Source organism: Meriones unguiculatus, chromosome 3 (genome assembly GCF_030254825.1).
Source record: "Meriones unguiculatus strain TT.TT164.6M chromosome 3, Bangor_MerUng_6.1, whole genome shotgun sequence".
Taxonomy (NCBI): Eukaryota; Metazoa; Chordata; class Mammalia; order Rodentia; family Muridae; genus Meriones; species Meriones unguiculatus.
Genome location: NC_083351.1, coordinates 36,961,725 through 36,988,493, shown reverse-complemented (window position 1 = coordinate 36,988,493; position 26,769 = coordinate 36,961,725). Strand labels below are relative to the sequence as shown.

The window sequence follows — 26,769 nt, the reverse complement described above, 5'->3', positions numbered from 1 at the left end:
TGGGCATGCGGATGTGGGTGTGCCAGTGGCATGACTTGTGTATGGAGGTCAGAGGACTTGTAGGAGTTGGTTCTTTCCTTTTACCTGTGGGATCCAGGGGTTGAACTCAAGTCAATCAGCTTTGTGCAGTGAGCACTTTAGCCACCGAGCACCCTGCCAGCTCCATGTCCCCTTTTACCTAGAGTTACACAGAGATCTGGCTCTACTTCAAAAGCTTGAAGTTGTGATTAACTTCCTTAAATTTAAAAATTACCTGTGTGTGTGTGTGTGTGTGTGTGTACTCACACAAAGGACAGATGACAACTTTGGGGAGTCTGTTTTCTCCTTCTGCCATGTGGGGCCCAGGGCCAGAACTCAAAAGCTCGAACAGCAAGCATCTTTACCCACGGAGCCATCTCATCAGCCAAACATTAACTCTTTTATATTATTTTCATACATTCTGTCATTGCTGCCAAAGTATTTGCACAGATTCTTTGTGGAAACCAAAATTCTCTCTCTGACCTGGAACATAATGGATGCTCTCTACTGACGACAACCTTACTACAGCATCCTTGTTATTTATTTTGTTTCTTTCTACTGACAAAGGCTAAAGTACTACTAAGCTCATTGCAGCCAGGCATATTAGTAAATGCCTATCACATCAGCATTTGGGAAGCAGAACAGGAGGGCCACAGGGTAAAGAGACTGGAAAAATTATTCACAGGAAGAGAAAGCAGCCCTTCACTCCTGAGTCTGGTTGAATTCTCTTGCTTGCTGAGAATCTCAGGACAAGAAAGAAACGCTTCAGGCCTTTCTCCCTTCCTAGCAGCAAACCTGCAATTTTTTAGGAATCTCACTAAAAACCCCCTTTGTCTTAACTCTCTTGTGCAACTGGATCCAGGCTTTATCTTACCAGATTGTAATTCCAGCCAAGGTACTTCCGGAGACATTCTAGACTCTCATTTATCGAGAAGAAAGACAAAAGTAAAATTTCTTAGCAATACTTCGAGGTATAACTTGAAGCCACCAAAACAGTACCTATGGCTAGAACTAAGACAGGGAAATAGGACTCTCGTTTGAGAGGTCTCGGGGTGCCTGGTTTTCCCGAGTACCTTTTTAATAAACTTCAATTCTGCATCTTACTGACTCATCCTCAAATTCTTTTCTGCAATAAAGCCAAGGATTTAGTTTCATATGAGTTGAGGTTCCTACAAGTTGAAGAGAACACCCCAGTCTGCTTCTGTCTCAGGCTGCTATGCCTGACTCCACTGTCAAAGACAGGACTATTCAGAACTGAAAGTCATATTTGTGTACATAACAAGCTTGAGGCCAGCAGTATTTTCCAGTTTTCAGTGGTTTGAACTCTGCTAAATACCCTACTGTCCTCTTAGTGGCTTACTGTTTTGATGTCCAGTTTATTGACATTTTAGTTACAGCTAACATTTACTGAAAACTTCTATCTTCTGTGTTGAGATTGCTGCATATTATCAAAGACAGTCCTAAGGATAGATAAGTGTGGATCAAGGTTTTATTGGAACGGGAACTTACGAAATACTGAGGCATTTATTAGAAAAAAGTGTAAAATTATGAACAGAAAATTAAATACAGCAGCCAATGTTGATTATGGATGAGAAAATTAGCCAATCAATTAAGATAGCTCCCTGGCCCTTAGAAGAGACTGTAACCTGATTGTAACCTTTCTCATCTAGAACCCCCCCCCCCCCCGTGGCCTCTGCAAGTCTAGGAAGGCTCCTTAGCTCCCCCCATTAATCCTGGAGTGCAGGGAAAGAGTGAGCACTATCCCTCCTTAAACATGAGGAAACCTGGGCAGAGCAAGTCGCTCAACGCCGGGGAATCAGAATATTTAAAAGTAACAGATACTCAGCGGTCGCTACTGCCATACTCCCATTCCATTAATACCCCTGATGTACACGGATTTCTTCAAGGATGGGGGAGGGGGGCGCGAGGGATTTGGGACTGATGGGTTAAAGCAACGGGAGCTGAAGAGGCAAGAAAGACTCAGAAGACAAAAAAAGAGATGCCCGGAACATGCTGTACACCTCTAGTGCTGAAATACGCCTTGGGACGCATTAGTAAACCGAGGCATAGTTGAGGGAGTTGGCTGGAACCTAGGCCCTTTTATTTAGAAGCTCGGCTACGTCCTAGATGTGCTCCGGGTACCCGCAACTGAAGCAGAGGACTGGACGCCCGAGGCCAGGCGACGGGAGAACGCGAGGCCGAGGTAGGGGTGGTTGGAGGCGTGGCGGCCGATTTCAGGGAAAGTGGGAAGCGACTGGGAATACTTAGAAAGCTTTTCAGGGATGAGGGCGGCGCTCCCCAAGGCCGGAAACCGAGCTCCCGGCCGGCGCGCACTCGGCCAATGGCTGCGCGATGCGCCGTCCAGCGGTGGCACGCGCGGCACCCGTAGGGTGGCGGCTGCGGAGGACGCCATCCCCCTACGCTTCCCAGAGGAGCCCAGAGCCGCGCAGCCAGGGCTGGGCACGCCTTCCCGCATCCCTCCCCGCCGCCGGCGGCAGGCGCACCTCAGAGCCACCTTGTCTTTAAAATGAAGCGCCCGCACAAAACACAGCCGCGCGCGGCAGACATGGCGGACGGCACCGAGGAAAAGCCGGAAGTGGGCCGTGTGGGCGGGGCCGAGGGGCGGCTCCTCGCGAGGCAGGGGCGGGGCTTGCCGCCGGGAGCCGGCTTTGCGGTCAGGTGCCTAAGTCGCTCTCTCTGCAGCGGCCGGGAGCTCTCCACCTTCTCTTGGGGGCCGGGCCGGACCGGCTCCGCCCCAGCCAGGTGTCGGTCCGTGTCCCAGGTGCCCGCCGGATCTCCGAGATTCCTGTGCCGCAGGCCTGTGCAGCGGGCTAGCAACGATGGAGGACGCCCCCGAGTGCACCCCTTCTCCCTCCGAGTCCACGCAGCCTCCCAGCCCTGCCGGGGAGCCCGAGGCGGCGACCCCCGGGCACTCGGAGGACTGCGCCAGGCCCCTAGACACGGTCCCCAAGAAACTCTGTGGGTATTTAAGTAAGTTTGGCGGCAAAGGACCCATCAAGGGCTGGAAATGCCGCTGGTTCTTCTACGACGAGAGGAAGTGCCACCTGTATTACTCGCGCACCGCGCAAGATGCTAACCCCTTGGACAGCATCGACCTCTCCAGTGCGGTGTTTGACTGCAAGGCAGACGCTGAGGAGGAAGGCACTTTTGAAATCAAGACTCCCAGCCGCGTTATTACCCTCAAGGTAAACGAAACTTTCCTCTTTTCCAACTCGAGTGCGTTTTTCAGGGCCAGTGTATGGTCACCTGGACTTGGACAGTGATCACCATCGTGTGCCCAGAGCCTGGAGCTTTCCCATAGAGCTTTCACACCATTTCCTTATTGCCTTCCCACAGGCAAGGGTGAAGGATTCGTTTTATGGGTCAGAAACCTGAATCATAGACAGAAGAGAATGGCTCAGACCGGGCATTTACAATGATGTGGTCCCTGTTGGAATCTTCCAGTGGTTTATCAGAATTTTAGTGGTGCCTGAAGGCCAATCTGGGTTTGATGTTCTCATGCCCAACCACTCAATTTCCTTAACTTACTTCCTCGATACTGAAGCAGTCGAGATAATGTGGTTGCATTCTTTGAGGCCAGGATCTGATTCATGTCTTGGTGTTTTGGCCAAGGAGAATAAATGCAGACATCGGCAGGGGTTAGGAAGGAAAATATGTAAGTTCACTCACTGATCATCCTGGTTTGTTCATCCAGGCATGTCTGAACCAGTAAGTTCTTGGTAAATGTCATTTGAATAAACACATATGCACACACAGGGTGATGGAGCCCAAGGTCAGAACCTATCACATTAAGAGGACATGCCCCGTCTCCTCACTGGAAAGATGGATGTGGGCTTAAGACCTCAAGGTCTTCCTCCCCACTGCCTCTGCTCCATCTCCCTGTACCCTCGACCTGCAGCTGTCCAGGTGCTAAAATGCCCACAGGTGTAGGTCTTTTTCCCTGGCAGAGCATGGCTAGTTGGTTAGGCTGGAGGATGGAAGGGGGCTTGCCATTAAAATAATAGGACTCCAGATCTGTAGGCCAGAAAGGACATTTTAGAGGTCATGTGGCCTTGGGTCTTGTATCCCTTCCACAAAACAAGTGCTGTTGTTACCTCTCCATTCGTACACACATGGCCCTGTGCTAGGCTCTGGGGTGTGGAACAAGTCAGACTTGTTCAGCTCTACCCCTTATTCTCAAACAGCCCTAGGTGTGTTGGGAAGTCAGGCATAGTTACTGCCTTATGGAGACACGGTAAAGAGTTTGGACAGGAACAGTATGGAGACAGGAGGAATCAGCTCCTCCAAATGGGGAGGAGGCTTTTCAGAAAGGCATCACTTAAACAAGAAATGATGGGCTTTTTGACACGCAAAGGATAAAGGCAGTGATGCTGAGACTGGAAAACACAGTATGACCATGAGTATCCCGACAAGCCACAGGGGTCTGGCATACATAGGTGCCCAAATGATGGAGGTGAAGGGGGAGACATTGGTGAGTTAGGCCCAGGGCCTTGGACTTTGTTCAGGAGGCTGTAGAAGCTGTCTAAGAACCTTAAGCTAAGGGAGTACAATGAGATTAGAGTGTCTTGGGAGTTCAGTCTGGCTGTTGGGCAGAGAACAAATTGGGGCAAGAAGACGCTGGTAGCCAGAGAGCCTTGCAGAAATGGACAGGAGGGAATGATGGCTGAGCATGATGGCCCTAAAGAAAAAGCAGATGACCGTAGCCAGGGGTGGTAGGCCAGTCAGTGGGGGCAATGGTAACTGGCTGGTAGCCTGGTTGGGGTAGAGTTGACAGGAGAGACCTCGGGGTGAAGAAACTGTAGGGCATCCAGATCCATGCAATATGAAGAAAACTCTGGCCAGAAGATCTAAGGGCTACCTCATGAGCCTGCGTGTGGACTGAGATCACGTGTGCTGGCCTGTCACAGGGTCTCCAGCTTTAGGAAAGCCTCTAACAGAGTGGTTGCTCAATGTGAACATGTCAGATGAGTTAAGGAATAAAACGAGGTGTTTGTGTTTAGCTGGGCACTATCAGGTCATGGTGAAGCCTAGGGGTAGTCAAGGAACAGAGTATGGAAAGAAAAAAGTCGTTCTGTCTTATTGATATCTGTATAACAGGCCAAGGGACGTTCCTAGCAATACCCCTGCTCTAGCTGAGTTTCTGTTGCCTTGAGAAACACCACAGCCAAAAGCAATTGGGAGAGGAAAGGGTTTACTTGGCTTATTTACACATCACAGTTTATCCCTGAAGGCAGGAATTCAAGCAGGAACCTAGAGGCAGGAACCTAAGCAGAGGCCATAGCAGAACACAGCTTGCTGGCTTGTTTTCTTGGACTTGCTCAGCTCCCTTTTTATATAGCCTAGAGTCCGGTGGTTCTCAACTTTTGGATATTGTCGATGTAAATATATCAGATATTTACATAATCATTCATAACTAGCAAAATTATAGTTATAAAGGAGCAACAAAAAATAATTTTAAGGTTGGAGGTCACCACAACATGAGGAACTGTATTAAAGGGTTGCAGTGTTAGGAAGGTTGAGAACCACTGGCCTAGATGTACCTGCCTAGGGATGGCACCACCAACAGTGGGCTGGGCTCTTCTACATTCATCAGTAATTAAGAAAGTGCCTCACAGACATGGCCGCAGGCCAGTCTGATCTGGACAGTTCTTCAGTTAAGTCCCTTTTCCCCAGGTGACTCTGAGTTTGTGTCATGTTGACAGCTGAAGCTCAGTGTGACAACCTGTCTCCCCACTCAAGTCACACCCTCTCCTGAAAGAGTTGCCCTGGTTGTTCTGTAACCTTTTGCCATCCTTTCATAGCCTTGAGGCTGACTGTCTGCCCAGCCAGCTGCCCATCGTCTGTGCGCACCAAAGCTCATGCCTTTAAAATTATGTTTAAAATAAAATTCTGGTTTACAACTGAGAGACATAGTTTCTGGGGCCAACATAGCCACTACACGCCAGGCCTACTTGTATTGCCATCTGTGAAAAAGAACTATCATGCCTGCCTTCTTCCTAGAAGATCCATTAAGCTATTGGATGTACAAACCACTGTTTAGGCCGTTAGTTGGGAAACTAATGACTGACACTAACTAACTGCTAATGTGTTTGGAGTGGTGCAGGGTGCTACCATGTTACCATAGTGTGTATGAGGCTTTCCTGCCCCCATTCATAGCCATGAGCTGGTGTGTGCCTGCAACAGGAGGGATTGCCTCTACTCCACAGAAAGACATTGAGAACTTGGTGATGTCATTCAAGGTGGCTGGTTCCCATCCAGGTCATGATTCAAAGCTCTTTCCTCCCTCATGGCACCTCTCTCTCTCTCTCTTTTCTTTTCTTTTTATTATTATCATTTATTACAATTTATTCAATTTTTACCCTGGCTCTGGCCCCCTCCCTTATCTTCTCCTAATCCCACTCTCCCTACCTCTTCTCCCCCTATGCCCCTCCCCAAGTCCACTGATAGGGGAGGTCCTTTGACCTTAACCTATCAGGTCTCATTAGGACTGGATGCATTGTCTTCCTCTGCGTAGTAGCAAGGCTGTACCCCCCAGGGGGAGATGATTAGAGAGCCTGCCACTGAATTCATGCCAGAGAAAGTTCCTGCTCCCCTTAGTAGGGACCCCACTTGGAGACTGAGTCTGTGGGCTACATCTGAGCCTGGGTTTTAGGTCCTGTCCATGCATTGTCCTTGATTGGGGTATCAGTCTTTGAAGGGCCCCCAGGGCTCAGTTTTTATGGCTCTGTTGCTCTCTTTTTGGAGCTCCTGTCCCCTCCAAGTCTTTCTATCTCCCCCTTCTTTCATAAGATTACCTGCACTCTGCCCAAAGTTTGGCTATGGGTCTCAGCCTCTGCTTTGATACCTCTACTTAGATACCTCGATCAGTAGAATCTTTCAGAGGCCGTCTGTGGTAGGCTCCCGTCCTGTTCCCTGTCTTCTCCTGCTTCTGCTATCGCATTTGTCCTTCTGAATGAGAATTGAGCATCTTCCTTAGGGTCTTCCTTGTTGTTTGGCTTCTTTAAGAGTATAGATTTTTATATGTTTATCTATATTATATGTCTAATATCGACTTATAACTGAGTATATATCATTTGTGTCTTTCTGCTTCTGGGATACCTCACTCAGGATGATCTTTTCTAGTTCTCACCATTTGCCTGCAAATTTCATGATTTCCTTGTGCTGAGTAGTATTAGTATTTCATTGTGTAAACACACCGCAATTTCTGTATCCATTCCTCCACTGAGGGGCATCTAGGTTGTTTCCAGCTTCTAGCTATTAAGAGTAGAGCTGCTACGAACGTGGTTGAGCAAATGTCCTTGTTGTATGGCACCTCTCTTTCTCTGTCCAGGGAATGCTTCCGTGCACCGGCATGTGCTGGGTTCTATGCTGAGCACTTTATTTTTCTTACTTTTGTCTTCATAACCACTCTATAAAGTTGGTAGTATTGTCACCACAAAACAATTGAGGAAACCTAGGCAAAGAGACGTTGAAGAACCTCCTAAGTGGGAAACCAGAGCCTGATTCTTTTCTGTGGTGTTGCAGAAATGAATATAGACCCCAAGTGCTGATCTGTTTTTCCCGGTAAGACCGAGTTCCTCAGCCTTCTGTGACCTCTGAAGGCCACCCTGCTGCCACCTCACTGACTAATGCTTGTTCTTCTCAGGCCGCCACCAAGCAAGCGATGCTCTACTGGCTCCAGCAGCTGCAGATGAAGCGCTGGGAGTTCCACAGCAGCCCACCTGCACTTCCTGCTGCCCCTGCCGCTGCCCTGGCTGAGAACGGACCCACCCTGCACCTCAAGCTAGGTACCAGTGGGCCGGCCTCCTGCCACACACCCAAACATTTGATCGCCAGGCCTTTCTCCCATTGCTGGGGATGCGGGAGGAGCCCTCTGCCAAAAAGCAGAACCAGGAATGAATGGGAGATAGGCCTGATTAGGACAGGAACATGGGCTCCGAGGCCAGGCTGCCTGAGTTCATGCCTCAGCCATGGGTGATTTCAGGCAAGTTGCCAAGCCTGCCTGAGCTTCAGTTCTTTCCCTGACAAATGAGGTGGATACATTATACCCATCTTAGCACTCTTCTGAGGCTTCCCTGAATTCATATACCTCAAAGGCTTAGAACAATGTCTGCATACTGTCAGACCCAGCAGAACATTGTGATAGCCCTTGACAATCAGGAAGTTACACTCAGGATCGTGAGAAGGGTCACTGAGAAAGTTCAATGCTGTGGCCTCTTACACACTTTTATAATGATTTGGTGTATCTGCTACTTTACCCTGATGTTTTCAGAGAACAAAGTTCTTTGTCCCATATTGCCTACAAGTGAGGTTTCTTTCATTTATCTGTATGCGTGCGTGCATGTATGTGTGTATGTGTGTGTATTTACTGGAGGTTGAATCTAGCACCTCATGCTAGCCAAGCACTCTGCCGTTAAGCAAATCTCTTACCTTTGGCTTTGGGGACAGACAGATTCTTGCTGTGTAGCCCAGATTGGCCTCAAAACTCTCAATCCTACCTCAGCCGAGCTAGTGCTAGGATAATAAACTTCACAATGTATTGTAAGTGAAGTTTTGTTTTTTATGTTGTTGCATTTTTTGTTTTGTTTTGTTTTGTTTAATCTCAAGTTTTAGACTATCCCAACATGGAGAGGCCTGGGAGATCCCGCTTTCTCCCAGCACTGTTCTGTGGCTGGAAGCGTGGCTAACAGATTTCGCACGGGGATGGACTGTCCCACAGCCACTGCAGGAGTGTCTAAAATACAAACAACTTGAGTTGACTGGCCAGTTACCCAGGGCAAGGCGATGGCCAGATGACTCAGAGGCCACAGCCCCTGGGTGCTTCACATGCCTGTCTGTGGAGTGCCCCCCTCCCTTGGTAGATGCCCTCTATGTCCACTTGTTCTCCCAACAGCGGGCCACACCCCCACCCTTCCTCAGCCTCTACCCTCACCCCCTGACCTGCAGGTCAGTTCCATGTCCCCTCCCTGCTGTTCCCTAGGTAAACTCTCTCAGAGTCCTCCTCTCAGTGCCCTCTACCAAGGCCTGTGACTGAACCTGTCCCCTGTAGTCTGAGCTTTCTAAAATGAAAGCCCACCCAGATGGACAGGTTCTGGCCTGCCATCTAGGGCTCACCTTGACCCCTCCCCATCCTAAGCACATTTCATCAAGCCTCTCAGTGCCCATTTTGTGCCCATGCTTTAGCAGGAGGGTCTCAAGTCCTCTGTTTTGCCTGGTAAATCCCTGCTCATTCTGTAAGGCAAGGCCCGTGTCACTTCGTCTTGTCAACTTCCTCTTGGATGCCGTCTGGGACTTTGCCACCTAGACTCAGTATAGATGTTTGACATTCTTTCAAACATTGCAGGGAGGCCTGTCACATGGTGTCCTGATGACCGTGTCCATGTCAGTCTCCACCCACTAGCCCTTAAGAGTAGGGACCATTTCTCTGTCACCTGTGTCCTTTGTCGCCTAGTCCTTAGGGTCCGGCCTGGCACAGCAGTTATTTGCAGAGTGAATCTGAGGGTAAATACGCGGGGCTTCATGACTAAGGAAAGGATTGTAAAGTGTAACATTAGGTGCACAGGCCTGGCACGTGGTGGCTGCACTAAGAGCGTGTGTGTGTGTGTGTGTGTGTGTGTGTGTGTGTGTGTGCGCACTATTATTTACGCTATTATTGGCATCATAGTACCTACGCGCACATGGATGCTGTTACTGTCATAGCATATGTGTTAACACTGACACAGTATTACATGGCAGTATTACTGTCAACACAGCTGCTTCTTGAACAGCCACTAACTTCTTTGGGGAGCTTTTTTCTTCTTTTTTTTTTTTGCTATGAGACAGTGTCTCGTGTAGCCCAGGCTGCCCTTGAATTCACCATGTAGCTGAAGCTGTTCTGGAACTCCTGGGCTTCCTGCCTTTTCCTCCTCCTCCCAGGTGCTGGGATTACAGGCGCATACCACCGTATCCAGCTTCAGGCAGGGTTTTGAAGGGCTGTTCTTGCACCTATCCTCCTGTAGCTCATACCCCTCCACCACCACACAGCCAGGCAAGCCCATCCCTGTGGGTAATTATAGCCCGAGTAGACACAGTTGCCAGAGCCGACTTCAGAGCAGAGATGAGCAGAGATGATCCCCCTTCCTATATGTGTTGAACTAAAATGTGAAGAACTAGGCTATGAAAGCATGTTGTACAAGGAACCCCGTCAGCCTCTTGGGCTGTGCCAGACCTGGTCCAGGCTCCTAATCCTTTAGCTTTGCTTCAGTACACATGACTGTTTGGGGATAGCATTGCTTTGCCTGTGGGGCAGGCAACATGGCGGCCCGTAACCAGGGTGGTGGTGTCCCAGGGAGAGCACTGGCCTGAGATTCGGAAGCAGACATATAGACTTTCCCTCTGACATCCTCTCCATCCTACAAACCTGCCCTGCTGGACCCAAGGCCCGAGCCGAAACTTCCTGCATCGTACATACACATATGAGGAACACAGAGACCTTTATGGAGTCTGTTGTTTGTTTGTTTGCTTATTCTGTAGCCCAGGATAGCTTCATTCTCACTGTGTAGCCCAGGCTGGCTCTAAAGTCACAGTGATCACCTTGCTTCAGCATGTGCCTGACTCCTTTGAGCAAGCTGTTGAGCCTTAGCTTAGCTGTGTGGAGCATGCTGCCCAACCCAGCCCCTCCCCATCCTTCCTGAGGAAGCAGAAGGCTGTGCAATCCTCCTGATCCACTTCTGACTTTGAGTCACAGAGGCTGGGTCCTGTAAAAAAAAAAAAAAAAAAAAAAATTGTGTCACGCCCTTGAGCAATCTGAAGGGCATGTTCTCTACAGCTTTTCAGCATTTCTACTTCACGGCACCGGGGCCCCCAGGGAGCCAGGAACAATCAGAGGAAAACTAACAGATTCCTATAGTAACACATTGCCAAAAACACACAGCTGACAGGGGCATTCATAAGTGTGTGTCATCAAATATTCCCATGCCATTTGCCAGCAGTGCTCTGGCGGTGAGCATGTGCCATCTCGCTCCTTTGTCTTTGAGGTGTTAGTCTCATTTGTAGCAGAGCAAGCTAAGACCCCGGGTAAGGAACTGCCCAGCCTAAACTTCAAGCTGCGAGCCTACAGGTTCACCCTCAGAGCTGGGAGGGCATTCAGGGCTACACCACCAAAGCAGCGTCCCCCCAGCCTAGGCCTTCTTTTTGTGTGGGCAGGCTCTTCCTTGTAGTGATGAACCCAGGCCCTCAGTCAAGGAGTCTGAGGGCTGCTGGATAAGCCTAGCATGATTGCCTCACTGGGGCCTTTCTCCAGGCACGAGGAGCCAGGGCCTCATCTGTGGCCAGTAGGAGGTGTTGATCTCGGCTGTGGTAAGGCCAGCAAGTGTGCCCGTCCATTTAGTATCTGCAATAGCTGGTGCCTTTGGAGGCACACCCACTTTTCAGGAACAGAATGCTGCCCCAGTGAACCACAGGGTTTTGTGGAGAAGGCAAAGTGGCTGAATTGCATCTGAGCTCACGTCAGCTGCTGGCTGTGGCCTTCACCACAGGCCTTATCCTCTCCAAGCTGCTTTTCTTGGCACTACCCCACAGGCAGTGTCATGTAGCCTCAGAGTTGATCTTGGGTCACAGGCAGAGAGAAGATGTGAGAGCTGACATTGCAAAAGAAATACTAGAACCTGATAAAAACTGATTTTGTTTGCCCTGAGTGAGGGAGAGGGAAGGTGGTCAAAGCATTGATGAATAAGACAATTTCATATTGAATCCATTCAAAATCTGAAAGATTGGAGTCTCCATTATGGGGCCTTATCCCTTCCTATTTCTGTGAGCTCTGGCCTTAAAGAACACAAGGTAGAGAGTGGCCTGCTTGAGATTTCATTTACTTATTTTGGTGTAAGTAATTTCCTCCTCACTCATTTACACACAGAGATATGTATACATATACATGCACACAAGTACACACACCCCTACCTCACATACTTCCCTCAAATCACACACACACACACACACACACACACACACACACGGCCTTCCCATCAGGCCACCCTGGTCCTTGTCCACAGGCTCATCTCTGGGGCTGGAGCCTGTTGCAATGCCCGTTCCTCCTCTTGGCCCTGGCTCCTGCTGCGGGTCCAGTCAGCCGCAGCCTCACAGCCCTCCCTGCCACACTGTTCCTCCAGCAGGGATTCTTCTCTGGCTGGAGTTGGAAGGATTGTCTCCTGCCCATCTCCCGCCCACCTGCGTCTTAATTGCGACTTCTTCCCCTCCCCTTCTTCCCCTCGCCGCCTCCCAGCCTAGAGCTTTGCTCCATCTCACTTTCTCCCGTCCTCCCCTGTCCATGTTTGGGGAGAAGGGGATGGAAAGGAGGCCTCAGAAGAATGGCTGTGAGTGCTGCTGCCAAGCCTCCTGACCAGCCTGTGCAGTGGGCGGAGCCTGCTGGGAATTAGTGGTGTGTGACCTGCTATTGTTCAAGTGATTACAGGTTGTCTTGCATGAGTGGAACAGCCTCTACCCGCCCCTCCCCCTCCCCAAGATCTCACCATGATGATGGATGTTTTTATACCCACACCTTCCTTACTGATGGGATGCACAGATAAATGTCTCCACCCCAAAAGTCATAAGGTGATTTAATTTTACTCGTGTGTGTGTGTGTGTGTGTGTGTGTGTGTGTGTGTGTCCGTGTGTCCGTGTGTCCGTGTGTCCATGTCAATGTGATACCTTCAGAGACCAGAAGAAAGCTGGAGTTACATGCAGTTGTGAGCTGTAGGTGGGTGCTGGGAGCCGAACTCTAGTGCTCTGAGCTAGGAAACCATCCCTCTAGCCTCTCACGCCTAAAGCTTTTACTCCTTCAGGATAAGGGCCCCCGCAGAAAAATAACTGTATCCTGTAAGTGGCCCTAACCCTTCCACACTTTCTGTAACACCCCATATTAACCATCAGAATGCCATATCCTCTCTCTTACACTTTGAATGATGCTTTTTAGCCTAGAAACATATCTCAACATTAAATATTTTTAAGTCAGTTGCTCTGAACGAATTCTTGTCAGGGTACTGGGGAAGCAGTAAAGAAGAAAAGGCAGCCGTAGCTCCATCTTCTAAACACAGCCACTGTTAATGCTGTGTTACGACCCATAGTGCCACCTTCTATACATGGTGAGTGATAATGCTGTGTTGACATCTGCCCTTTTATTTTAGCATGTTTTGGATCATATGCTAATACAAAACATCTTTGCTTTGCTTTTCAGTACTGAGGATTGTTATCTTAATGTTTCTTTATGTTTTAAGATCTCTTTGTAACTTCTTATATTTAATGAATGTAAATTTGTTTTCTGGTTATGAAGGTAGGCCTAAATTTTTTATAATAACAAATTTGGTGAGAAAACCAATAAATTGAGAGTAGCCTGCTCACTCACTCAGGATCCAGTCCTGCCACCCCACTCACACTTTTTTTCCCAGTATCTAACATTTATTAAGTTAGATAAGGACTCTCTGGATTGCTGCATATGTATGCAATTATAAGGGCAAGTCGTTTCTCTAAAAGGATAGCTAAGACAGGTTCAAAACTTGAAGGCATTTAAAAGCTAGCATACGGATTTAAAGGTCATGTGGATTCCAGAACAGTGAGTCATGACACAGCTCACTACATTCTAATCTTTAAAATCTAGGCTTTTAACCAGAAAGAAAGCTGAAGAGTAACAGGTTGTCTCTATTCATGGGTACATATTTTACCCAAGAATATCAAACCTCTTACCAACTTACGACTTTGATTAGAAACATCTCTTATTATGGCAAAGGATATATATATTGAAAAACCCACCAAAAAGGAGAGAGAGAAAGAGAGAAAGTTTCTCCGTGTAGCCTTGGCTGTCCTGGAACTCACTCTGCAGACCACTCTGGCCTCACACAGAGATCCACCTGCCTCTGCCTCCTGGGACTGAAGGTGTGTGCTACCACACAATCAGAAAGTATTTTCAAAGAGACCTGTATGGTAAAAATGCATGCTTTTATCCACATTATGCCTTGAAATCCCGCTAAGTTATGGTGATGGCCAGGCAGGAGCCCAGCCTACGATCTTGTCACTTAGCAACGTTACATGTTGGTACAAGAGAAACACTGACAATAAGAGACTGAGGCTGTGTTACAAGACAGATCAATGAGGCCGTAAAATAGCCTGTTCAGTGCCACTTGGCTGAGTGGCACTAAGACCTTGTGACCCGAGTGGCTTTTTTCAGGTGGCAGAACTGCCACTGTGACAGCTGGCTGTTGATGCAAAATGATGGCTAGCTAGACGCCTTTGCTGCTAACTGATCTTGTTCATATGTGCATCATTCATAGCCACCACAGTGATGGTAAGGCTCCAGTCACTCAAGAAGTTTGCTTCTTTCCTTTTTCAAATTTTATTTTATTGAGATTTGGAGCTTTGAATCCTGGAGCTTGTGCATCTCAGCAACATCCCTACGCCATGAAGAGTCTATTTTGGAACTTTGTGGGCACATTGGTCTATCTGCATATACACCTGCAAGCCAGAAGAGGGCACCAGATCTCACTATAGCCACCATGTGGTTGCTGGGAATTGAACTCCAGATCTCCAAAAGAGCAGCCGGTGCTCTTAACCTCTGAGCCATCTCCCCAGCACTGTCACTCCATTCTTAAACCTCTGATTTTCCACTTAATATTATATCCCGTGTGTACTCCTTATGTTCTATGGGGAGAAGGTCTCACTATGCATCTCAGGCTATCGTGGCACTCACAGCCGTTCTCCTCCTCTGGCCTCCTGCGATGAGCCACTCTGCCCCCTTCTCTAGTGTTTTTCATCCTGTGTTTTACATAGCTGAGTGGAGTTGTGTGGAGGCATCATGATTTACCCAGGAGCCTGCCCCTGAGCTGTGAAATCTTCACTTCTAGCCCAGCATGGTGGGCTGTAATCTCAGGTACTTGAGAGTTGGAGGCAGGAGTGGGAATACAAGGTCAAGGCCAGTGTGAGTAATTTAGTTGAGGCTCCGTGTCCAAAAGGAAGGACTGGGTCGCTGGCTTCTTAGGTAAAGGTTGCCACGCAAGCTTGAGAGCCAGCATGCAGGTCCCCAGAACCCATGTAATGCTGGCCCTGGGGAGGCAGGGACAGAGATCCAGAGCAGGCTTCATAGCTATCCCAGTCAGCAAGCTCTGCGCTCAGTAACGAACCCTGTGCTAGTAAATAAAGCAGAGTGATGGAGAAAGATATCTGACATCAACCTCGGCTACCACATACAAGCACACACATCTGCAAACATGGATATATGCTTACACACATACACACACGCGCACACGCGCTCAGAACAAACAAAAACCTGGAAAAAGTTATATCCAGTTTAAGGTACTACAAATTACACTAGGATAGACCCTTTGGCCCACCATGCTGTCAGTACATTCCCGGCTCTCTTAAATGGCTTATAGGATACAGAATAACCTGCGCTCCTGCGTGTTTGCAGAGAGTCTCCAGGAAGGCTACAGCAGCAAAACAGATCATTTTAAAGCCGCTTTGCTGTAAGTTTGCTAGGTGGGCTGCTGTCTGTCAGAGCTGAGCCCAGAGCCCAGGACTAAGTCCTTCCTCCGGAAGTACGCTGGCTCATGCCAGTACTGACTGCCTGTCTTTGGCTCTCCAGAAGAAGAGGAGGCGGAGCTGGAGGAGTTCCTGTGCCCGGTGAAAACACCTCCTGGACTTGTGGGTGCTGCTGCTGCCTTGCAGCCTGTCCCCGCCATGCCTTCAGCCCTTCAGAACATCTCTCTGAAGCATCTGGGAACCGAAATACAGTAAGTGCCAGTGGTGATAAGAGGTGGCCAGACCACCAGTGCCCCTTGCTGTGAGTGTCACCTGGCGAGAAGTGGGACAACATAGCGTCATGGGCTCATTTTCAACTAACCACATTGTGATTTAAAAATATGCCAGGTACTGCAATCCCAGCGCTCAGGAGGCAGAGGCAGGAGTGTCATGAGTTCTAGGCTGGCCTGGGCTACATAGTGAGATCTTGTTTCAAAATACAAAAACAGCCTCAGCTGTTAAAGCACTTGCCACTCAAACCTGGTGACCTGACGTCCTGGAATGCTCGTAAAGATGGACGGAGATTACCAACTCCATAGAACTGTCCCCACATGTATTGTGGCACAAGCCCGGACCCATCGCACCCCGCCCCACATACCACACGCCCACACACATGCCACACACAGTAATAAACAACATTTTAAAAGGAAAAATCATTAAAAATTACCCATAGTTTTACCAGTCACCACGCTTAGCAGGTGTTATATAACTCTGTATGTTCATGTATACTGAGATCACATCAAATGATGATTTCACATCAAATTATTTCCACCACACATGGGTCATGTCTACTACTTTGCGGTGGAGAGTGTTGAGACAAGGTCTTACTCTGCAGCCCCATGCCAGCCTGACACTTACCCTGTAGCCCCAGCTGGCCTTGAACTTGCAGGAATCCTCCAGTCTCAGCTTTTTGAGTGCTGGCATTACAAGTATGAACTACCATGCCAGGTCCTAACTGGCACTTTTAAAAATTGTTTAAATTCTTTTTTTTTAATTTTTTATTTTGTTACTTTATGTCCATGTATGTCTGGGAGAATGGTGATGTTCTTCTCAGGAGAGAAGCAGGCTTTAGAGAAAAGAAGAGGTGTGTCCTCTGGGGCCTGCTGGCGGGAGAGAGGGCTAATTCACAGACGTTTGGACAGAGGTGCATGGAGCCCAGGAGAGGGGTCTGAGCCGGAAAGAGAAGCCTGGGGGACATGCAGCATGGATGAGCCCCGCAGGGTTCAGGGCTTATCTCTCTGAAGATGCTGAGGACCTGAGTGTGCTGGGAACGCGCTGAAGGGAAGCAGGGCCTGGCAACACTGCAAGATTAGCTCCCTGCACTGCCAGGGGTGTGGCGAAGCGAGAGCCGCCCGGGTGCCCGGCACAGGTCACCCTCAGGGAACAGGATGCAGGGCATCCTGAGCACTGCCAGAGGCTTTGGGACAAGTCTGCAGTGAGCCACCGTGCGTTCCAGTCAGCTGTGACACTCAGGTCTCCTCCCTTACTACCAGGGCTGTTGTGAGATGAAGCGAGTGGACTGCATCATTGGGTCAGTCTTGGCCCCGGGGAGGGCTCCACCCCACCACAGAAGAGGCAACCCGGGAGCATAACTGGCTCACTGGCTGCTGTCCTCCTTGGTGGTCATCACCCTCTGTGCTGGCCAAGCCTCCAGAGCAGAGCTGAGCTGAGCTAGGTATTCCTCTCCTACTATGACCAAATCCCGGAAAGGGCCTCTTTGGTCCTGGCTGGTATCTCTCTGGGACAGGGCGCTTGCTCTCTACCTTTTACCACTTTCTAGGTGGTCACTACTCGGCTGAGCCACTGTCCCTGGAGGAAGCATCTTTGTACCTTCAACTTGGCCCGGAGTGGTTCAGAATGGGTAAGGAGGATTCCAGACTGATAAAGAGGAGAAAAGATAAAGCACTCTGGGAGGCAGAGGCAGGTGGATCTCTGTGAGTTCGAGGCCAGCCTGGTCTATAGAGTGAGTCTAGTACAGTTGAGACTACACAAAGAAACTCTCTCTCAAAACAAAACAAACAAACAAAGTCTATAAGCTAAGCACTGTCATTCATTTGTCTCTGCTTTCTGATTGTGAATGCAGCATGCCCAGCTACTGCCTCCATACTTTCCTGTACGGGACTACCTGGTTGGTTATTTTTTTTTTTCCAAGACGGGGTTTCTCTGCCTTGGCTGTCTTAGAACTCACTCTGTAGAGCAGGCTGGCCTCGAACTCATAGAGCCTCCTGCCTCTGCCTCCCAAGTGCTAGGATTAAAGGTATGCGCCACCTAGCTGGACTTACCTGTTCTTAAATTTCCATCCAGAACAAGCCCTGCTTCCTTGAGTTGCTTTCCTCCCTTAAAGTTGGGGCCTTCTTGCTCTCCCACACCCAAGGTCCACTAGTCCCAAGCTCTGAGGCATGCTGGAGAAGCTAATTCCTAACAGAGGGAAGTGTGGGCAGCAGTGACAGTCATCCCACTCAGCCGGTGCCTCTGGCTATGTTCCTGGATCCATCTCCAACTTTTGTAGCTTGTACCCTTGAGTCCATGCAGTGCTCAGGACTCTCTGACCCCCATTGCAGACACTGATGATCTTTCCAGTGTGCCCACTGGGCTTTTATTTTCAGATGAAGGTAGTAAGAACCAAGAAGGGAAATGACCAGCCCGAAAAGCCAGGGGTCCTTTGTAACGGGGTCTTAAAAACAAATGCAAGAGCAGGTTATTAGGACTGTAATACTGATCTTACTTTAACCAATGACTATATTCTTTACCAGCCCATGAAAATACAACCCCATTCTTTCCCTACCCTGAACCAAGCAGACTGGATCTTCTTTTAGAACGACACTTCAGGCTGCTAAGATGACTCAACAGATAAAGGGGTTTGCTGCTAGATCTGATCACCTGAGTTCAATCCCTGGGACACACTTAGAACTAACGCCCAAAAGTTTCCCTGACTTCCCCACATGTGCCATGGCATATGTGTGAATAAAATAAAATGGTTTTTTGTTTAAAAGCCCAACAAAACTGATAACTTTTAGCTAGGTCAAGAAAGGGGAGAAAATTCAGATTGCTAAAGTTGGAAACAAAAAAAAGAGGGTCATTACTACCAATCTTAGAGAAATAAAAAAGATTACAAGGGCCAGGCGTGGTGGTTGAGACAAGAAGATTCTGAGTTCAAGGTTTGCCTGGGCTACTTAGTGAGTCCCTATCAAAAAGAGACAGGGTCCAAGGAATTGCTGTGAACAACTGTAATGCCAACAAACTTGAAAACTTAGATGAAACAGAAGAACTTCTAAGAAGACACAAATTGCTGGGATTGACTGAAAAAGAACTCAAAATGTGAGTAGAACTCATAACTAGTAAAGAGCCTGAAGGGATAGAGAGGCTTCCCAGACAGTTCTATGGGCATCTGAAGAAGAGAGGTGGGGGAGGGGTGTTGCTGAGGTGCTTATCTGGTCAGTGTACCCACATTCCTTCTCACCCCTGTCTGAGCTCATGTCCATTATCAGGCTCCGTCCCTGACCCCTTCCTTTTTGGGGACCTGAACTAAATTCTTTTGTTTTGTGCTTCTCCATCGTCTGAGCATTTGTGGAATGAGAGTTTTCCAGAGTGGCTTGTCTATCACGTTGCTCAGAGGGACAGCACAACCAATCGAACCAGGGGCCACAGGTCTGTTGACTTTCATGTCCCCTGTCTGACCACCCTACCCCACTGTCCCTTAGTAAATGCCCTCTGGGTGCAGCATCAACCGAACTGCATCTGGTAACTGGTCAGAGTGAAAACTAGTTGTTGCGATAGTTCAGACAAATTTCTGCAGTCCACAGAAAGCATTAGCCGTCGCTAGATGGGGCAGCTCTTAATGTTTTCTTTCTTTTCCCTCACTCTTAGAAAAAGAGTCACCGTATCAAATTTATTTCATTTTTTTTTTCCTATCCTTCATCAAAGGCAGAAAATGGTCATGGATACCCTGTGATTGGGTCAAGAGAAACATAGCTGGGGACATAGCTCAGTCAGTGAGGCCTTGCCTCTCGGACTCACTGGAGCTCTGTGTTTGATGCCTAGCACCACAGGGCAGAAAGAGCAGAAGTCCAGAGTCATCCTCTGTCACATAGATTTACTATTTGTGTCACATAGATTTATTTATTTGTGATGCGTGAGATGCAATCTGAGATGCGTGAAACCCTGACTCAAGAATTAAAAAAAGTTAAAAGAAAGGACTAGAGACACGGCTCGGTGGTAACTTGCTGTGCCACCGAGGAGGACCTCAGGTCCCTGAAACCTGTCTCTAACTGGAGCCCTGGGGAAGCAGAGACAGGAAGCCTCTGGGGCTCACTGCCAGCCAGTCTAGCTGAGTGGCAAGCTCTGGGTTCCCTGAGCGACCCTGTCTCAAAAGGAAAAAAAAAAAAAAAAAGTGGATAGTGAGTGAAGAAAATACCTAATGTTCAGCTGTGGCCTACACACACACAGGACGTGGACTGGGAGCCGAGTTTAACCTTTTTTCCTGCATGGCAAAATGATTTTAATCATGAGATCACTGTGGGATCACAAACAGGAACATTAAGAATACATTTAAATCAGGTGCTTGATTCTTCAACCTCTTACATCTATATTGAAGCAGATCTCAGGAAATTCCAAAGACCCCTGCCTTCAGAACCCCTCCTACAAGACTCCATTGGGAAACACGCATGCTCTGAGCTTGGCTCTCAGAAGCCATGGTCTTCGCTGCTGCAAGCTGTGGCTGCCCTCCCTGGGCAGGTGTGGCCGCGTGGCCTATTTCTTGTAGTGCACAGGTCCTTTCTTCTTGCCCCACCTGTAGTTTCAAACAGTTCACTTAGTTCTCTTTTTCTCTACCTTGCTATTAATTTCCGAATCAGTGTGCTTGTATCTCTTTACAGGGAACTTAAGCACCTGAACTAGCTCTCCATCTGGTGGACCTCAAATTTGCTGTAGTTTGTACTCTCAGGCCAGGCTCTGGTGCTACCTCGTTCTTTTCTGTAACTCACACAAACGTTAAGCCTGGGCTGGGGCCGCAGCCTCAACAGGTCATTGGCTGAACCTGGCCTGGGCACCAACATAAGCCCCTTGGTAGCCATGAGTCAGTGGAACCTGCAAGACAGGGTGGGTCTGGGTCCGGGAAGAGAGCGAAGACAGATAGCTGTCAGGAAATGCTTACAACATGCCTCAGCAGAGCTGGGAGCCGCAGATGGCCTTTGGACACGGTAGTTAGGAGACCAGAGGGTTCGGGGAAGTTAGGTTGGCAAGTCCATTCAACATCTGTTCAACAAACATGGAGCAATTTCTTCTTGCAGGCACGGTTCTAAGTCTGCCGTGGGCAGGATGACAAGTGTGGAGCTCACGCCGCAGCAGCAGGGTTGGGGTTTCGGGAACCAAGCTTATACAAGAAGCACAGCAGCCAGAGCTATCGTGAGCTTGCAGGAGCTGTGCTTACCCGTGCCCGACCTGTACAAGATAAAGCCAGTCCGTAATTCCAGCATCAGTGAGGGAGGGGCTCGTGAGGCTCCACCCACAGCTGAAGAGCTATTGGCTACTGGGCAACTGGTGGCTGCTGGGGGAGGGAGAGTCCTTGTTCTGAAGGGTTGTGGCCAGTGGTAGGTTGTCTGTGCTCAAGCTGGCAACAGTGCTTGGACTCAGTAGGAAGGGAATATAATATGTTGGGGGTGGGGAGGCCGGGGAGGATATTGTCAAGATACATTGTAGGAGCTCAGGGAAATGGCTCAGCGGGTTGGAAGCACTTGTTCTTGTAGAGGACCGCCCTCTGCCCTGGATTCAAATCCCAGCGCCCACATGGTGATTTCTCCGTAACTTCAGTTCTAAAGGATCCAGTGCCCTCTTCTGACTTCCACAGACACCAGGAATGCACATGGTTCGCAGACATACATGTAGGCAAAACACTCATAAAATGAATCTAAAAAAATGTCTTAAAGATACACTTTATATATGTATGAAATTCACTAAGAATAAAAGGGTGGGGAAGTGTAGTGTGGAAGGGGGTACATGAGGAGGGGGAGGGGCTTGAGACGGGGAGGTGGGTATGTGGGGGTACGTGGTTTCTCATCCAGAGGGAGCCTGGGCTTTGGTACTCTCCCAGGAAGCTTGGGCCCCAAACCAGAAGTGTACACTCCAAGTGGAAAAAGGGCAAAGCACAGGGTTAAGGGAGCTCAGGGCTCCAAAATCGGAGCCAGGCGGCAACAAGGGCCCGGCAAGACTTGGGCAAGTCTGTGGCTGTAGCAGCCGGTTAAGGAGCTCCAAAGCAGAGAGAAGCAGAGGCTGGAGCCAAGTTTTGTCCAATCAGACAAAACAGCTGCTTCAAGAACAGCCGTTTTGCTTGCTTCCGCAGACGGACACTGTGGTGGGCTAGCAAGAAGGTGGCAGCAACCTGAACACCAGTGAATGGAGGAAACTTGAGGCAGCCAGCAGCACATGGCTGACTGGCCAGCATTCAAGCCCGGGGACCTAGCAGAGATTCTTTAGGGAGGAGGGGAGCCCTTCTTTCCCCAGAGTAAATGATGGATCTCAGATGGTCATGGTGAAAAGCTGATGGTTGTATATTTATTTAGTGTGAAATCGGGGATTTATAAACTTTGGGCAGTGGGGGGAATTTTGAGGGTGAATGTGTTTGTTTCATTTTCTGGATCTAGGGGTCCCAGGGATACTTTATTTACATGTAACAACACAGCCCTATCATAAGAGGGGGAAGACAGCACTTAATTATCCTATGGGTGGGGAAGAACTCCAGGTAAGATTAACGGTCATTGGTCATTGTTTGAAAGCCAAGACACCAAGACAGCTCATTAGCATAGGGTGGGTGTTTCCAGGGATCCCCAGGTACACACTGTATGGGTTTCTTATCAGGGAAGGGTTGTGTGGCCCTCCTTAGAGGATCTGGGGTTTCCCAGATTAGGCGAAGAGGGAACCCAGCTGAGAAAGGGAGTCAGTCTGTCACCTGGTACCGAGCTCAGAGGCTCTCTGGAAATGAAAGGCTTCCCAGCCTTAGCCTCAGCATCCCACAGAGATGCACCACACAGGATGCTGAGTGTGGGGCCCAGTCAGGGCACCGATGACGATGGAGCCCCAGAAAGGGCAGAGGTTGCCTGGCCTCATGCCCCTCCCTTCTCCTTCCAGGAATACCATGCACAACATTCGTGGCAACAAGCAGGCCCAAGCAGCAAGCCACGGACCACTAGTGGAAGAATCGTCACAGAATCCGGAGCCTCAAAGGGGGGAGCAGCCCTTCATCTCTGACCCCAGCATTCCAGGTGAGCTCTGTCCAGGTCCAAGACCAAGCCCCGTCTCCTCCCTGCCTGCAAGAGTGTGCCTGTGGCTCAAGGAGAGCCGTCACTGTGGCTGTCATTGTTAGGTGGAAGCTAAGGAGTCCAAGGTCCACATGCTGCTGATTTTGATTCCAGTAAAGGTCTCTTCCAGGCCTGTAGACAGTGGTTGCTCTGTCCCCTGAGGTGGTAGAGAGAGCTCTCAAGTTCTTCTTCTAAGGGCACTAATCCTATCATGGGGCTCCACCTTTGTGCCTTCATCTAAATTAGTTAAGGCCCTGCCCCCCAATGCCATCACACTGGTGACTAAAGCTTCAGCCTGGGACTGTGGGAATACAAACATTCAGTCCTTAACACGCACACACACACACGTCTGTTCACTCCAGAAAGGGAACCCATGACAGACCAAAATAACAATTACACCAAGGTTCAAATTGGCTGAACCAGTGAGATATTATTGGGGTTACCAACAGGAGTATTATGGTGGGGAGATAGGGGGCGATACTTTAAAAGGTCAAGGATGACTCAAAAAAAAAAAAAAACAAAAACAAAAAAACTGCATTAGCAGAAAATGCCCAACAGAGACTCCAGAAAGCTGCAAGCCACAGCACCACAGCAGTGTGTGTATGTCTTCTCTCCCTAGTTGGGTTGGTCAGCCTCCCTCTCACCCCACCCTCAGCAGCAGTTTCCCCAGTTTTACACTGCTGGGGAGGGGCCTCAGGAACATAAGTTTCTGTTCTCAGCATGAGCCCTCTTTGTTTACCTTCTGAGTCTCCCCCCAACTCCAGGTCTCCAGAGGTTGAAGAGTAACCTCTGGAGAGGTTTGTTTGGTTTGTTTCCCTCTTGAGACTGGGTCTCCTGTATCCCAGGCCTCTGACTTGTAGAGCTGAGAAGGACCTTGAATTTCGGATCTTCTACCTCTGTCCCCTATGCTGGGATGCAGCGCCACATCAGGCTTGACGGTGTTTTATTGTAGTAAAACATACATAACAAAGTTTTTTCATTACACCATTCTGTGGTATCAAGTACATTCACACTGTTACGTGACTGTCACTGCCATTTGTCCCCAGAATGACAGAATTCCTAGTAACGATTCACAAATAAGCAAAGTATATTTCCCCCTTTCTTAGTCATAAGGAAAATGCAGAAAGGTGCTGTTGCCTCACATCTGTACGAGGCACCTGTAGGTGGACGTAGCGTTTTATTGTTTCCGCCCATGTCTCTCCCCTCAAGCAGGAAAAGAGCCAGAGGATCCTCCCAAGCCCGCACCCAGGTCCTCTGCACCCTCGGGTCCCGTGCAGAAACCCAAGCGGCAAAGCAACACCTTCCCATTCTTTTCCGACGGGCTGGCTCGGAGCCGCACAGCCCAGGAAAAGGTGGTGGCCCTGGAACAGCAGGTGCTGGCGCTCACCAAAGAACTCAAGTCACAGAAGGTGAGCTCCAGCCCCTTCCTGGGAGCCCCGTTGTCAGCCCCACCCCAGCCTTTGAGCCCTGCCGATAGCTCTGTGCAGTAGCACCTCACCCCAACCCGGCACAGCTAGTCTGTGGTCTCCAGAGGACAACTGTAGAGTAGGAAGTGCCTCACTGTCGGTCGCTCAGAAACATGCTGTCCACAAACTAGGTGTGGGAGGCCACCAAAGGACAGGTCTCTGGAGACTTAATGTAATTGCTGATTCTTGGATACCTCTTAGAGGGGCTTGGACGGTCTGAACCACCATGAAAGAAAGGCAGTGCCTGGGGTGCTGTCCGGATGTACAGGGAGGATGCTCGTACCTTATGACCGTGTGCGGGTACCTGAGGAACTGACCCAGGACAGAAAGCTGGCAGGACTGTCAGAGGACAGTGGCAGGAGAGGTAATTTCGTTTTTGCATGAGAAGTTCACTGTAGCAGTTACAAAAAGGGGACGTGTGGCCATCATGGAAAATAAGGGGCTTGTGCCCAGAGGCACTAACATCATTCAGAAGGCTCAACTCTGCAAGTGTTTATGGGTAAAGGCTACTCTGTGACGTAGCGTCAGTGGCAGGGATGTGGGAGAGCTGCCGCACCCAGCAGGTACCTCTCTAGCATGATGAGAGTGAAGGTCTCACAGCTGTTATCGGAAAGCCCAGGTGGGGCCTTGGGCGCCTTTGCCCCTGTGAGGAAGGCGGAAGCTTGATTTGAGCTCCGGCTGCCCTGAGTCCCCTTCTGCTTCCCTCCCTGGCCCTGGCTGCACAGGACTCAGGCTGGGGTGGGCCGTGTGGTCTGCACTGGTAGGTCTTCAGTCCCTTCTTATGCTTCCTGCCCTGTGTGGGGAGCTGGCAGTTGAGAAAAGCCCTCTGCATACCTAACCTCGCCCCTCACAGCAGGCCAGGATTACGGTTAGCGAAGTAGATGGTGAGGAGAGGGTTGCTTTCATTCATGCATCACATCTTTACCTCAGGCCCAGAGCGTGCATGCAGTGTGCTAGTGTCGGGAGAGAAGAGTGAAGGCCACAGGCCCGAACAGCATGCATTGCACAGCAGAGGCAGCTGTGGGGTCAAAGAACACACAGACATGTACTTGCTGCATGTGACATCCTATGTGGGGACATGGCAGTGATGGGGGGGTTAGGTCTTCCTCCTGTCTTGTGGCCTTCCTGTCATGAGAGGGCTGGAACTGTATTGTAGCTTTGTATCCCTGGACTCATGTAGCTGATCCAAACTCGGAAGAAAAAGAAACCCTCACCGTTCACATTGCCTGTCCTGTCACCACATCTCCCTCCTTCCTAGAATATGTGGGCAGCCCACCCCTTACCTAGCCTTTCTTTCTAAGGCATAACAAATGGCCAGAGGTACTCAGGAGGGCCTTGGAGACCCTTGTACCTCTGGGAGGTCCCTGCCTTCCATAAAGGAAGGTAAGACTCTCAGAGGCCTGTAAGGGTGGCCAGGAAACACCCATTCCAAGGGAGGAGGGGATGAGGAAGTTGCTTGGACCTTTCTTTTTGCCGGGTAACTTTCCAGGAAAACTGTCTGCTGGGGCAGACGTCTGGGAGAAAGGGGTTTGTGGTTTAGCCTCTGACTTACAGTCTGAGTGCACTTTACTACCCCAGCACCTCTCATGCATGCACAGCAGCCTTGCATTGACTCCCAGCACAGGCCCACATTGTGACGGTGGCGTGTCTGTTAACCTCCCAGCCTGCAGAGGCCCAGGTCTGGACCCTAAGGTCAATGCCTGGCACCCCACAGTGCCCCACAGCTGTGTGTGTGGCCAGCAGACTCTTGCTTTGGTGCTCCCAGCCTTTTGTATTGGTTCCTCCTCACTTACTACGAGCAGGTCCCCTCCCCCGGCCTCTGAGGAGATGGTGGAGTGACCCTGTCAGAGCTTCCTGGAAACATGTTCCTGACCTAGTCGTGTGTGGGAGCTCAGGCCACCCAGCTCCACCAGCCCTGAGTGTTCAGCCAGGCACCAAAGGCAGGAGGGAAGAACAGGAGACCAGCTGCTGGCACCAAGGTGGCCAGGGGCACATGAGCAGAGAAGCTGTTCTCTGCTAGGGTAGCCAGTGGTACCTGGAGTCTGGTACCCAGCACTAGAGATACTGGGCAGAGAGGGGTTCACCTCAGACCCTCAGTCTGTTCTAGTTTGCTTTTTTTGTTGTGGTGGTAAAAACAATGGCCAAATACAACCAAGTAGATCGGTGATTCTCAACCTGTGAGTCACGACCCCTTTGGGGGTCACACCTAAGACCACTGGAAAGCAGAGATGTTTATGTTACTATTTCTAACAGTAGCAGAATTACTGTTATGATGTAGCAACAAAAATGAGGTTATGGCTGGGAGTCCCCACACCAGGAGGAACTGAATTAAAGGGCGGCAGCATTAGGAGGGTTGAGAGGCACTGGAGTAGATGAACATCAATGAACTCAGTGGCCCTGTGAGAATCTGTGCCTCGAATTTTACGCTG

At 49.5% G+C, this 26,769-nt stretch overlaps 1 protein-coding gene across 7 annotated transcripts in view; it reads left to right on the top strand.

The window, feature by feature from the left end:
* Window positions 1–2,690: 2,690 nt before the first annotated feature.
* Window positions 2,691–26,769, top strand: part of Tbc1d2 (TBC1 domain family member 2) — a 48,005-nt gene continuing 23,926 nt past the window's right edge. For 3 of the 7 annotated variants that reach the window (XR_002476555.2, XM_021641493.2, XM_021641492.2), the window contains exons 1-5: window positions 2,691–3,224; window positions 7,685–7,826; window positions 15,647–15,794; window positions 22,705–22,838; window positions 24,084–24,283. Coding sequence is in view for 6 of the 7 variants with exons in the window: in XM_021641493.2 (XP_021497168.1) it covers window positions 2,859–3,224; window positions 7,685–7,826; window positions 15,647–15,794; window positions 22,705–22,838; window positions 24,084–24,283 (990 nt within the window). In the remaining variant the exon portion in view is untranslated. The remainder of the gene's footprint in view (window positions 3,225–7,684; window positions 7,827–15,646; window positions 15,795–22,704; window positions 22,839–24,083; window positions 24,284–26,769) is intronic. The other 4 variants (XM_021641490.2, XM_021641491.2, XM_060379877.1 and 1 more) reach the window with 4 other exon arrangements.